Source organism: Xenopus laevis, chromosome 3L (genome assembly GCF_017654675.1).
Source record: "Xenopus laevis strain J_2021 chromosome 3L, Xenopus_laevis_v10.1, whole genome shotgun sequence".
Lineage (NCBI taxonomy): Eukaryota > Metazoa > Chordata > Amphibia > Anura > Pipidae > Xenopus > Xenopus laevis.
The window spans coordinates 116,098,729-116,112,974 of NC_054375.1; the positions used below are offsets into that span (position 1 = coordinate 116,098,729).

General features: G+C 36.1%; 1 protein-coding gene across 6 annotated transcripts in view; it reads left to right on the forward strand.

Annotated features, from left to right (window-relative positions):
• The window catches only part of det1.L (DET1, COP1 ubiquitin ligase partner L homeolog), a 37,043-nt gene that overhangs the window by 9,151 nt on the left and 13,646 nt on the right, over positions 1-14,246 (forward strand). For 3 of the 6 annotated variants that reach the window (XM_041585091.1, XM_018250966.2, XM_018250969.2), the window contains exons 3-4: positions 7,272-8,378; positions 12,948-13,138. In XM_041585091.1, the coding sequence (XP_041441025.1) occupies positions 7,272-8,378; positions 12,948-13,138 (1,298 nt within the window). 6 annotated transcript variants of the gene reach the window in all.

The following is a 14,246-nucleotide window of genomic DNA, read 5'->3' on the forward strand; positions in this document are numbered from 1 at the left end:
CATCCCTTGGGCTGGCTGCATACTACTGCTGATTTCTTTTTCTTGCTTTTTCTTCTATTTTTTTATTAGTTTAGTTTGGTACAGGTAGGGGATCCATTATCCGGGCACCCGTTATCCACAAAGCTCCAAATTACAGGGAGGCCATTGCCTATAGATTCCATTGTAATCACTTTAGTGTTTTTAAAATGATTTCCTTTTTCTCTTATTATAAAACACTACCTTGTGCTTAATCACAATTATGATATAAATTCTTATTGGAAGCAAAACAGTCCTATCAGGTTTAATTAATGTTAAATGATTTTTTAGTAGACTTAATGTATGGAGAGATAAATTAGGTTAGACCCCTTATCTGGAAAACCCCATTGGTTCGGTATTCAGCTGAATCTTTGGCAAAGGATTCGGGGGTTCGGCCGAATCTAAAATAGTGGATTCAGTGCATCCCTATTGGGATTAAATTGTAGCTAGTGCTAGTCAGTTTAGTTAGGTCTACTTAATTTACCCCACTTCCGACTTCCCTTTTCCGCGAATCCCGTCCCAATTCCAAATCATATTATCTTCTTAATCTTCATATGTACGGTAATATTTGCATACTGTGCCGAAAAGGGTGGATGGGGTCACAGTACTTACTTACTGTGGCTGTTGGTATGCAGGCCACAACTTGTTTTGTTTTTTTTCCCCTGTTACTAAAATAGACAAATTTGAATTTGGATCCAGAATTATGGATTTGATGCATCCCTATTAAGGGGAGAAGAGAAAAAATTTGCTGATAGGTTGCGGGTATCATATAGCATTCAGTAAGAGTTTACATTTTGTGCACATTTTGGACTATGTCATTTACATTTTCAATAAAAAACAAATATGAAACTTTACAAATGCCTGTATTTTGACCTACAGGATACATAAGATAACATTTAGCTTTCAAGCTACAAGAAGATCGTATGGAAGCAGCTTACTAACACATCTACAACTCACCTGGAAGTTGAGTTGCTAAATTAATTCCCCAAGGCTGTTTATCAAGTAACAGTTTATTTTTTCTGATGAAGGGTCTGAAAGACAATTCTTCTGGGAGATGTTTTGCTGTAGCTAGGTCTCTGGCTAATAGAGAGCTCAAGGAAGGCTGCACAGCTTGCAATTGAGCAAGCAAAAAAAAATCATTAGCTGTAAGATTTTTTTTTTTTTTGCTGTCCATTTAACACTTTATATTTTTCTGACCATTTTGATCTTTTATACCTGCTATTGGTCTTTGTAACCCCCTATTTTAATTTGCGATTATGAAGTAACTGAGTGCCAACTGTCAAAGCTGTTTTATAAATTAAAGCTGAGCAAAGATATATAAATGAAAAAGGACTGAAATAGAAAATAATATGAAGACTTATTTTCATATATACAACTATTTGGCTTTTCTTACGGCTTACTAAAAAATATAAATTTTTAGACACATGGTATGATTTGTTGCACATGCTAAATCTGGGCAAAATTCCCCCAAAAATGCTTCAGATTGCCCTAACACTTGAGTAATGAGTAACTCATTTTAGTTGCGGCAATCAAATTTGGGCAATGGGAAGGCATTTTCGGAAGATTTGTAGCAAACAGTAGCAAAAAATTGACCAAGTCCTCTTATCTGCCAGGGCCGTAAAGGAAGAGATCTCATGAACTTATGCACTCTGGATACAAGTCTTGTACACAAAAACAGGATTTCCATCAATTATTTGGAAAGTGTAAGCTCTAATACATCTTCTAGGGTGCAACTCCCAAAGGATGTATTAGGCCTGTCAATCAAAATCTGACTCCACCTCCTGCATGAAGAGAGCATTAAGAAACACAGGTTGTAGAGAGGTAGTAACTTAATTATTTCTCAAATGATACAGGATTTTTAATTGATTATATCAGTGAGATGAAGCTTATGTTAAATGATAATTTCAATAACAGATCCCCTTTAAGTCTGCTAAAAATCATTTAGCCATTAACCCCAAGTTACCATGAAGTACAAGGTACTGTTTTATTATTACAGAGAAAAAGGAAATACATTTTTAAAAATTAGTTAATTTTACACAAATCATTTTTATATGTGTACTTATTTCACCTAAAGTGTTTGATAAAAGTTGTGCTTTTTTTTAATCCAAATTACCTATATCCACTTTTTATTACAATTGACAATGTTTTGGTTGCAAACTTGATGAAATCATTGAAACGCTAATTTGTTTAATTAATGGGCTACATTTTTCTCTGTAGTGTTTCTGCTGGCTGGAATATAGGTGAAGGCAATGCACAGAGATACCTCAAGTTTTCATCACCTAAATTACAGTAACCCTTCAGTTTGATCCAGTTGCCTTGAAAATATAGGGAAGCCTTTATAAACAGATGTGGCCCAAGTGCCATTATTGCTCTTATCCTTTATTGTCCATCTAGAGGTAACAGAATGTAGATGTACCTAAAAGTAAAATGGTGCATAAACGCCTCTGTTTTCATATATTGGTTCATTTTGTTTTCATACCATTATTTGTACTGATTAGTAAGTGCATTATTGATCACAGAAAATGGACAAGTATGTGTTGAAAATGTTAGCGTTAAATGTTAAATTTGCCAAATATTTAACCTGAATGAATGAGTGTTTTGGTTTGAACAGGGTGGGGACAATTTGTACTTGCCCCTTAATGGGGTTGTTCACCTTCAAACAACTAGTTGTTTTCAGGTAGATCACTAGAAATAACGGCTTTTTCCAATTACTTTATATTATCTATATGTCACTGTTTTTCTAATATTGAAGTGTAAAATGTCTTTTTCACCTTCTAAAGCAGCTCTGGGAATGTATTGATACATTTAGTTGATACATTTCTTATCTTTGTCCCTGCTGAGCAGAATCCCTGGGTTTTAATAAAGGCAGATGTTAAGTTGGCCATAGAAGCAAAGATCTGATCGTACAAATCCTCGGATTTTTGGACCGTGTGTGGAGAGTCCTGACATTTTTCATCCCACCGAGATCGTCGTTTGGTCAATTGGACAGGTTAAAAGATTTCTGTCGGCTGCTGATAATATCTCTGCATGTTTTACCGATCTTACGATTATCAGTGGGAGACTGTCACCAGCTTTGTCGGACATAACTTTCGTATGATTACTGTCAGGGGCAAAACATCGGCTGATCTGTTATTTTACTACTTTATTTGATCTGAAATTTTCAGTGATCCCCAACCAGTAGCTCGTGAGCAACATGTTGTTCTCCAACCTCTTGGATGTTGCTCTCAGTGGCCTTAAAGCAGGTGCTTCTTTTTGAATGCTGAGCTTGTAAGCAAGTTTTCATTGCATAAAAACTAAGTATACTGCCAAGTAGAGTCTCCTGTAGGCTGCCAGTCCACATGGGGGCTACCAAATGGCCAATCACAGTCCTTATTTGGCACCGCAAGGGACTTTTTCATGCTTGTGTTGTTCCCCCACTTTGAATGTTGCTCACGGGCAAAAAAAGTTGGGGACCCCATTGATATCAATGGTTAGTGGCAGGTCTGGAGATGGGGACGTCCGATCATTCAAGGATTGGAATGGTCGGATCTTTGCATCTATGGCCAGCTTTAGAGTTGATACAATCAATAGTTGCTAATACTCCAGAGATACTGCTGAGAAATGTCAACTAAATTTTGCAAAATTGTAAAAGTTTGGAGTCTGCACCTTAATTACTGAGCTGCCAGACTGAAACACCAGAGACACGAACATTCAACTTTTTATTTAGATTTTGGAAAAACAGTAAAAAAATAAATAATGGAAAGTAATTGAAAAAAGTCTATAATTCTGGGGAACAATCTGAAAACAACTGAACTGAAAAAAGTGTTTGGAAGGTGAATAACAGATGAGTTGAACGATTTATAAACGTTGCAAATCAAATGCTCTTTATCTTTATCACTCCAGATCTATCTGCTCAAAATAAATTTGATGTATTTGGCCAGAAATGTGAATTCTGGAAATAATTTAGACAAATGTGTTCCCTGCATACTGTTCATTTCAGATTTTATTTTCCAGCTGAAAAATGATTCACAAAAACAGCTTTTGAAAGGGTTGACAGCTCCACACATTTTGAGAAGCAATTTTGTATGGTTACAGGAGCAGCTCCTGATGTTAAATGCCTTTGACTTATGAACTGATTGAGATGATTTTAGTCATTGTACCTGAGTAACCAAAATAGCAGATTTTTGCAGGAGTGGAGCAATCAAACTGGCAGCTTGCAGGGTAAGAGTAAGGGTATAATTCAATATGCTTTAAAGTGACCAACAGCAGAGCTTTAGAGTGCAGTGGATAAGTTTGGTGCTGGGGGGGGAAGTGCAACACCTGTATATATATTTATTTATATATATTTTATAGTAATATAAAGAGTTATGTGGTGTTGCATAAATATATTAACAAATTAACCCAAACATATGTAAAAGTCATATTTTGTTTGTTCTCTTTCACACCTAAACTGAAGTTTGAAAAAAGAGAAGTCCACAGCTCAGTAAACTCTCCCCTGTTTTGTAATTTAATTTTTATTAAGTTTTGTTATAAACAGTCAATATAACATTGCCAGAAATAATATTTTTAAAAGCTCATGTAAGGCATTTGAATCCAAATCATTGTTAGTAATTAACATCATAAAAGTAAACACTCACACGGGGAGATGTATCAAAATATGAGATTAGAGTTTACCACAGAAAAATTCTGCATTCCATTCATTCCCTTGAGATGTATATTTATCAATGGGTAAAAATTAGAATTCACCATTTGATAAATACAATTCATAGAATACCATTGGAATGAATGAAATGTAGAATGTAGAATTTTTCTGGTAAACTATAATTTCACATTTTGATATACCTGCCCCTTAATGGGAATATACAACATATAGAGTCCCATTTACTAAGGGTCGAATCTCGAGGGTTAATTAACCCTCGATATTTGACCATTTAGTTCTAATCGTTCGATTCAAAGTCGAAGGTTGAAGTAGCCTATTCGATGGTCGAAGTACCCAAAAAAAAAACACTTCGAAATTCGAAGTTTTTTTTACTTCGGATCCTTCACTCGAGCTTAGTAAATGTGCCCCATAATGTGGCAGAATGTATTGATAAAGAATGATCTTGTAGCATAAGCTTCTACAACAAATACAACCGGGTTTTCTGCTATAGCCTACCTATTAAGCATGCAAGGCGGTCTTGGAAGCTGAGCGATGCATTTTGGGTTTCGATATTTCTATATTTAATGCTTTGGAGATATCAACGGCTGCAGATCTTCTAAATAAATGCATACTTCAGTGGATTTACAGCACTATTAGCTTGTATTGAGGTGAGCCTTTCCTGCACTCCTTATTGTCTTTGGGCTTTCCTTGTCCTTTAAACAATGGCTTAACAGGATCATAAGATGGAGAGCTCCTGTAGTTGACTTTGAAAGGCACGGGTCTATATTTTTATATATAAACCTCTGTAAGTACTGTAAGTAAGCCATATTTTGTTTTAAGTTTGTTCAACACGGATAGTACTAGTAGCTCACAACACTTTGTGACTAAAGTTTACCAGAAGGAGTACTAGATTTTCTATATTCACCTGTTTAGGAGTACTAGATTTAATTATCAAAGCGTGAACAGTCTGTTTTCACCCTGTTTTCATACATACAAATCAAATAGAAAGTTTTAAATGTTCCCTCTGGTGAATAGGTGTGAGTGAACTTTTTTTGCCTTGCACAGTTTTGCAACATAATTTATGACTTCACTAATCATGGTACTGTTTCAACACAGAACAAAGTGTTCTGTTGCCCCTGCAAAAAAATAACGCCACTTGCCTGGGCTCCAGAAGGCAGACTCTTTTCAAGCCAGATGCAGAGCTCAGCACTGCCGGGCACAAGACAGCCCTGCACTTACAACCTGCTAAACAGTTTTACAAGTCAGGTAAGACTGGGTAATTGAATGTCTTTTGCACAACAACCTTTTTTATATACCAAATTGGACCATTTTAGGACATTTTAAAGTAGATTTAGTCATACTCATTTATTACATAGCAACAGCTCTGAATGCAAAACAGCAGAGGAAAAGGAAAGAAAAGTGGAGGGTGTATAAAGGACTACCGGTACCAGGGGAGGTGGCATAATTTGCACCTCTGTATAGAGTATCAGTAAAACTAACTACAAATGTACTGTTTCTGGAAGTATGCCGTGTATAAAAAGGTAAATAATAGCTTAAAGGCACTACAAAGAATGAATGATTAATAAGCACAAGATAAGGCTGCTTACACTGTAAAAATGAGGCCCTGACTACAACATAAAAGAATAATCAATGTCAGTATGAAGACTTCTCAAACAGCTAGAAAATCATTTACAACATTACAGGGAATAAGGTTTCTATATGTTCTTTTTACTTGGGCAACTTGGTTCTTACACCCAAATATAAGCCACTGGCTCACAATAAATACATTTTAGATGCTAATAAAATTTGAATTCTCTTAATCACATTGATTTCTTGCTCCATGCTTTCTACTTTTCTATGCTTTCCCTATGTAATTATTCTTTCTTACCTCTGCTATCCATTTGCTTTTTTTGCTCCCAGCTTTTTTTATTTTTTTTTTATTTTTGTGCTTTGCTTTACTTTCTTGACAGGTTTTCTTTTTTAAATTTTCCTTTTTCCTTCCTGCACCTCTGATCCTGCAAGATGTTCTTTAGAGTACTTTGTTTGGCGCTGCCAGTTTAATATAAGTCAATAGACCACATCCGCACACACTAGTTGGAGGGGATATGGGAACTTTGTTAGGGTAGGGGTTGATGTACCTTGTGTCTGTCCAGAAGAGTTCAGCTTTCTGGCATGGTTTTTATTGTCTTATTTGAAGGTCTTTGATTCAAGATTTTCCTATTGGATTTCATTGTTCTCTTGATACAACCTTCTTTATCTATTTTTCATTTCATTCACTGCCTTTTCAGGGTGGCGGCATTATCATATAAGGGTTCATGCCATATTTTTTCAGAAACTGTGGCCTAACCATGATGACAACATAAGAGAAAGAAGCTGCATGTCCTGTGTGGTTTGTGGTTCTCCAATGATAAATATGTGCTATTGGAAAATACTGGCCATAGCAGAAGTGTTAACAATCCATCTCATAGCCAGTACAGAGAAAAGATAGTCATACATTTGTTCTAAGCAGAAGTTCAACATTCAGCCTATTGGAGCTTTAGTATATTGTCATCTTTTTTTATCCCATTCTATTACAGCATTGTATGAACTTCTTTTTTTAAAATCATTATAAATGTTAACTGTGTTCTGTTTTACTTAGAAAAACATGATGTTTATGATGGATAATGATGCTCCAACAATCAGACCTCGAAGAATTCAAAACCAAAATGTAATTCATCGGCTTGAACTCAGAAAAATCAGTTCAGGAAAACCTGGTTCTCACTGGCATCAAGTGCGAATTTTCCATCAGAATGTTTTTCCAAACTATACTGTGGTGAATGTGGAAAAGCCACCTTGTTTTCTTCGGAAATTTTCACCTGATGGTAGATATTTTATTGCATTTTCTTCAGACCAGACCTCCCTTGAAATCTATGAGTATCAGGGTTGTCAGGCAGCAGAAGATCTTTTACATGGATATGAAGGTGAAATACTTGCCAATTCTAATGACCAGCGGTCTGTTAACATCCGTGGTCGACTCTTTGAACGATTCTTTGTTCTTCTCCATATAACAAATGTGGCTTCCAATGGAGAGCACCTAAATCGGGAGTGTAGTTTGTTTACAGATGACTGCCGCTATGTTATTGTGGGATCCGCAGCCTATCTTCCTGAAGAACCTTATCCACCATTTTATGAAATCTATCGTAACAGTGAATCGGTGACCCCCAACCCAAGATCCCCTCTGGAAGACTACTCTTTGCATATAATAGACCTTCACACGGGAAAACTTTGTGACTCAAGGACATTTAAGTGTGATAAAATTATCCTTTCACACAATCAAGGACTTTATTTGTACAAAAATATTTTGGCAGTCCTCTCTGTTCAGCAGCAAACAATTCATGTTTTTCAGGTGACCCCAGAGGGAACTTTTATTGATGTTCGAACAATAGGCCGTTTCTGTTATGAAGACGACCTTCTAATATTGTCTGCTGTTTACCCAGAAGTACAACGGGAAACTCAAACAGGAATGGCAAATTTATATAAGGAACCGTTTATAAACTCATTAAAGCACAGACTTCTAGTATATCTGTGGAGGAGGGCTGAGCGGGATGGCAGTGCCATGGCCAAGAGAAGGTTCTTCCAGTATTTTGACCAGCTAAGGCAACTCCGTATGTGGAAAATGCAGTTGTTGGATGAAAATCACCTCTTTATTAAGTACACCAGTGAGGATGTGGTTACTCTTAGGGTCAATGACCCCTCACAGGTACAGGTATAAAAATTTATCTTTTTAATATTTTTAAATAATTTCAGCTAAGCAAGTTTTAAAGTGAAAATAAAAAGATCGACCTGCACTTATTAAACTTCACTCACCAGGTGAAAGTCAGATTGGCAATGTCCATGTAATTTCCCAAATAATCCAATAAAAAATATATTGACATACTCTAGATTAGGGGGGTTATTTAGTCAATTTAGTCCAAATTTAGACCTACTCGAATGGTTTCTAATTTAAGACAAACTCGGATCAGCGAGTTGAGGGTTAACAACCTGAAAAAAACCCTCGAATTGATCAAGTTTTTGGGCAAACCCCTCCAAAAAAAGATCTCGAACATCACGAAGGCTATTAACTTCTTCATCAAATGGTTCAAGGGGCCATTGACATGTTTTAGATTGTGTATTTTCGGATTCAAGCTATTTCCAGGGTCGGTTATAAAACTGTAAATCTAGAAACATTAAAGTTTTTTTTAAAAAAAATCTCAAAAAATTCAAGTTTTCTTTTAACCTGGAAAATCAATTTTTGACTCAAATATAACCTCGAAAATATCTGTGGAAAATACAACTCAACTTAATAAATCTGCCCCTAAATATCAAAAATGGGTCTTAAATTTATTAGTCTGTCTTATAAAATCCAACAATGGAGGATAAGCTATCCTTGTCTTCTTAAAGTGCAAGAAGTAGACATGAAGTTGAGAAGCAGAAAACTAAGCAGGAACTAGCTGCTAGTGCTTTATTTGTTACATTAGACCAGTGATCCCCCAACCAGTGCTTGGATGTTGCTCTCCAACTGCTTGGATGTTGCTCTCTGTGTCCTCAAAGCAGGGGCTTATTTTTGAATTTCATGCTTGGAGGCACATTTTAGTTGCAAAAAAAAAGTATAGTGCCAAACAGAGCCTACTGTAGTCTGCCAGTCCACATAGAGGCTCCCAAATAGCCAATCAAAGCCATTATTTGGCACCCCAGGAACTCTTTTCATGCTTGTGTTGCTCACCAACTCTTTTTACATTTGAATGTGGCTCACGGGTAAAAAAAAGTTTAGGGATCCCTGCATTAGACACTGTTTTGATATTAAATCCAGAATGCCTCAGTATTTTATTTTCCAACAAGCATTAAAAAAGAAATGTGTAACAAGGGTTTCTACAGGTTTACCAGTGCAACACCTCCCTTCTGGAATAGCTTAACTATATGTATAGGAATAGTATAGTACCGTATATACCCGAGTATAAGCCGAGTTTTTCAGCATTCAAAATGTGCTGAAAAACTCTACCTCGGCTTATACTCGGGTCAGCGGTACCCGACCCGAGTAGCTGAGATTTCAACTACAAGATGTCCTCTGCACTCAACCCATTATCAATATATTTAAGACAGCGACATTTTGTGCATACTGCTACTAAAAAATGCCTTACCCTTTAAACAACACAGGGATTGTTTGTCCATATATTGCAATATATTTAAGCTGGCCAACTACGTCAAAGTCATCCCATATCTGGCCAGTCCTACGCTTAATTTCCATCTGATTCATTAAGAATTCAATTGCTTAATTATACATTTTACAAAGGGACTAAGTTTTACCTGCAATTTTTTAGTAGCAGTATGCACAAAATGTCGCTGTCTTAAATATATTGATAATGGGTTAAGTGCAGAGGACCTCTTGTAGTTGACTATATGTATTTTGTGGTCACACCCTCATTGTACCCCCGCCTAATGGTTTTAAAAAATAGTGGTGAGCACAACTTTCCCTTGTTTGTTATAGCTGAGATTTCAGTCACTTTTAATCATTCCTATACCAACAGTACACTTGGGGAGAGACTGCAATATCCCACAATGCCCTCTGTTGGTTATATGAAAGAATAACAGTGCGCCCTCTGTTGGTTATATGAAAGATTAACAGTGACTGCAATATCACACAGCGCCCTCTGTTGGTTGTATGAAAGAATAACAGTGCGCCCTCTGTTGGTTATATTGAAGAATAACAGTGACTGCAATATCACACAGCACCGTCTGTTGGTTATATGAAAGAATAACAGTGACTGCAATATCACACAGCGTCCTCTGTTGGTTATATGAAAGAATAACAGTGACTGCAATATCACACAGTGCCCTCTGTTGGTTATATGAAAGATTAACAGTGACTGCAATATCACACAGCGCCCTCTGTTGGTTATATGAAAGAATAACAGTGACTGCAATATTACACAGCGCCCTCTGTTGGTTATACGAAAGATTAACAGTGATGGCAATATCAAACAGCACCCTCTGCACATGGTAGTGGGACAGTGGGACAATGCACACAGTAATCCGTTTGGCAATTCTCTATCACCATCAACTTTGCAAAGAAGTCCGGTTGATCGCTGGGGGGTCGCTTTGGCAGAATGTGCGCTGCTGGGAGACAGGGCTGTAGTTGTGTCTAGGCTTATACTAGAGTCAATAAGTTTTCCCAGTTTTCGTAGGTAAAATTAGGTACCTCGGCTTATACTCGGGTCGGCTTATACTCAAGTATATACAGTACATATTAATTTTATCCCTACTAATTTATTCTGCTTTAGATTCCAGTTTGCCTCAGAATGGGAAGCAATAAGTCAATAGATTTTTACTTTCTAGTTAGCTTACGAGCACCTCCCCATTATTGAAAAACTCTCCCTGTTTAGGCAGAAATTCACCGAAATCACATATATTTATTTTACAAAGTACATTACTCTGCAGATCTTCTCAATAATACCAGTGTATTTTTTGTTTCAGAATTTTTTTTTTTCTAACCAAAACCTGGTTGGATTTTTGAACCAATAAACACACTTTTGGTTTTGTTGAAAATGCATGCAGTACTGAGTGTTGTACTTTGTAAATTAACTATGTGTAACTGGAATTTGAACTGTAAGTACACCCCTATATTTTTATCAGTAGCTGCAAATGATTCAAACTATGTTAGAGAGGATCTTGGAGGAACCTTTAGTGTTCTGTGTTTTTGAAGTGTGTGGTATCACCATGCCTAGACCAAATGAGCTCTCTGAAGCCTTCAGAAAAAAAATTATAAATGCATATGAATCTAGGAAGGATTTAAAAGGATTGCCAAACCATTGCACATTGATCAGCCCATTGTCTAGCAGATCATGTACAAATGTCAAACAGCCACCCACTTGATCAGGTTCAGGCAGAGAGCAGAATGCAAGATGCTAAAAAGGAGTTTATGAACCCCACAATTCAATCATTGGAGCTCTTGGAAGCTACTCATGCCAAAGTGCATGAGTCTACCAATAGAAATAGTTATTTGGCCACAGTATTTGAATAAATATTTGATGAAAAACAAAAACAGCAGTTCACCAGAAATAACTGATACCAACTGTAAAGTATGGTGGTGGAAATGGTCTATGGCTTATTTGTTGCAACAGGGCCTGGGAAACCTAATTCTATTCCCAGACATAGAGAATTTCCAAAACCAACAGACATAAGCATACTTTATATTGCTGTGCAAAATTGGGAGAACTATTTTAAATAGTATGGCTGTCTAGCTCTTGGGACTGTTACATGATGTGACTGCCTAGTTCTTGGGACTTTAAATCTAGAGTAGGTGTATATACATTTAAACCAGCAATAGTTAAGCATTACAGGAAAATACAAAATTATAATTCCAATATAAAAGTTTACACGAGCTGTAGGTAAAATGCATAAAAATAATTTGCCATTTTTTTCCCTCCAGTGGAATTGTGATTCATTGCAGATTTATTTTTGCTTGATACCTTCCTATGCCAATTTGTCATAAAACTTTTCTCTTCAAAGTGCATATTACAAGCTCTTGGAATGTATAAGAAACCCATTTGCAACTTTAACATTTAAAATAACTACAGGGAGTGGAAGCTGTTTACTAGTGATTTTGCTAAGTGAAAAATGTAAAAGCCTTTACTACAGTAAGTTCTGTCCAAAGGTTGTAATCATGCTTATAAATGAATTTAGACTTTTAAAATGATAGAACTGTGACAAAAATATTATAAACCCCTGTGTAGACTGCAATTCAGTTGCAGCTAACCCGAACCCCATAATACTATTTAAGGGAAAAGCTAATGCACAGCTCTTAACTTCTCCGAATGTCTAATATTATCATGATCTATAAAAGCAGGTTAAAGGCACCTGAGGCTTATACCTGTGTAATAATGAAGGTAAGAGGTGTTAACTTTTGGAAATTGTACCCAGTTTATCAGTATTTTAGCATATGAGCACTTTAAGAGAAATGATTATATGCATCAGGGTAATCGTTTAAGGTAGTTGTGAGCTGTCTGTCAGTTTTTACAAGGGTTGAGCATGTTTAAACATGAATGTTGTATAATATAATGTTTAGAAGTCCTGAGTCCTCAGAATTTAGACAACCTCTTTATCAAGTCCAAAGTTGGAGAATTGTTCTACAAATGTAAAATATTTATTTTTCTGCTAAAATATGGGACTCATTATTTAGTGGACTATAGGTGCACCTGAGAATACAACTCTTTATAGGCCTAATATAATATCTGCTCATTGCAGTAGAACCCAACTATATCTGTATTTGATCCCTCCTTTTGTCCCTGTACTTTCCCAGCCTTCTTTCTTTGTCGTTTACAACATGGTTACCACTGAAGTCATTGCTGTTTTTGAGAATACGTCCAATGAGTTGTTGGAGTTGTTTGAAAACTTCTGTGACCTCTTCAGGAATGCTACACTTCACAGTGAGGCTGTTCAGTTCCCTTGTTCTGCTTCCAGCAATAATTTTGCCAGACAGATACAGCGCCGGTGAGATAATTGACTTTGAATATATGTTCTCATATTATGATTATATTTTAAAGGGGTACTTCACTGTAGAACTTTTTGTTTGTGTGATTAAAGAAAATCAATTTCTAAGCAACATCGACTAACCACATCTATATCCATAAACAAATGGTGCACTCACAGGGCTTAAAATATAGAATATAACATTTTTTAGTCAAAGTTTAAAAAAAAAAAAAGTATCGGGGTAGTAGTAAGTAAACATCTGGTATTTTATGTATTTTAAACTCTTTGAGGACACCGTGTTTTTGCAGATTTGTTTTTCTATTAACAGGGCAGTGCCTTTTCTTAAGTGTGCACTACAATTCTGTTTCACTCTTTCACTCCTGCTGTAACTACATTTATTTAAATCCATAAAGCTCTGTAATACGGAAAGGCTGTCTCCCGTAGACTCCCATTTTATCCAGATAATCCAAATTTTTAATTATGATTTCCTTTATCTCTGTAGTAATAAAACAGTACCCTGTGCTTGATCCAAACTAAGATATAATTAATTCTTATTGGAAGCAAAACCAGCCTATTGGGTTTATTTAATGTTTACATGATTTTTTAGTAGACTTGAAATATGAAGATCCAAATTACAGAATGATCTGTTATCCAGAAACCCCCAGGTACCGAGCATTCTGGATAACAGGTTCCATACCTGTAAACGATTAGAAATCAAAGGTGCCCAGATTATGCCTGTCTACTTGATACTAAAGGCACATCATGGTATTAAAAAAGGCTATCATGTAATATACATTTGAAAATTTTATATATTACAACATTTCTCCTATATGGCAAATCTTTTTCATTCCAGTTATAATCTTGTCTATGAATATGTCACATAAGTGCAGTTATTATCTAAAAATAAGACTCGAGCAATAAACGCACATGTTGTGGATTCCGGCGAAAAAATGTGCAGATAGCACAAAAATAAATTAACCAAGTATGACCTTTATAGTGTAGACCCAATTCATCTATACAATTTCTACTTGCAGTGTAATACTTGGCATGATATGTTTAGTGACTTTCACAGCAAACTAAATGCCAGAGGTTAGGTCAGAATCTAGCTTACTGTGGATTTTTTTTATAG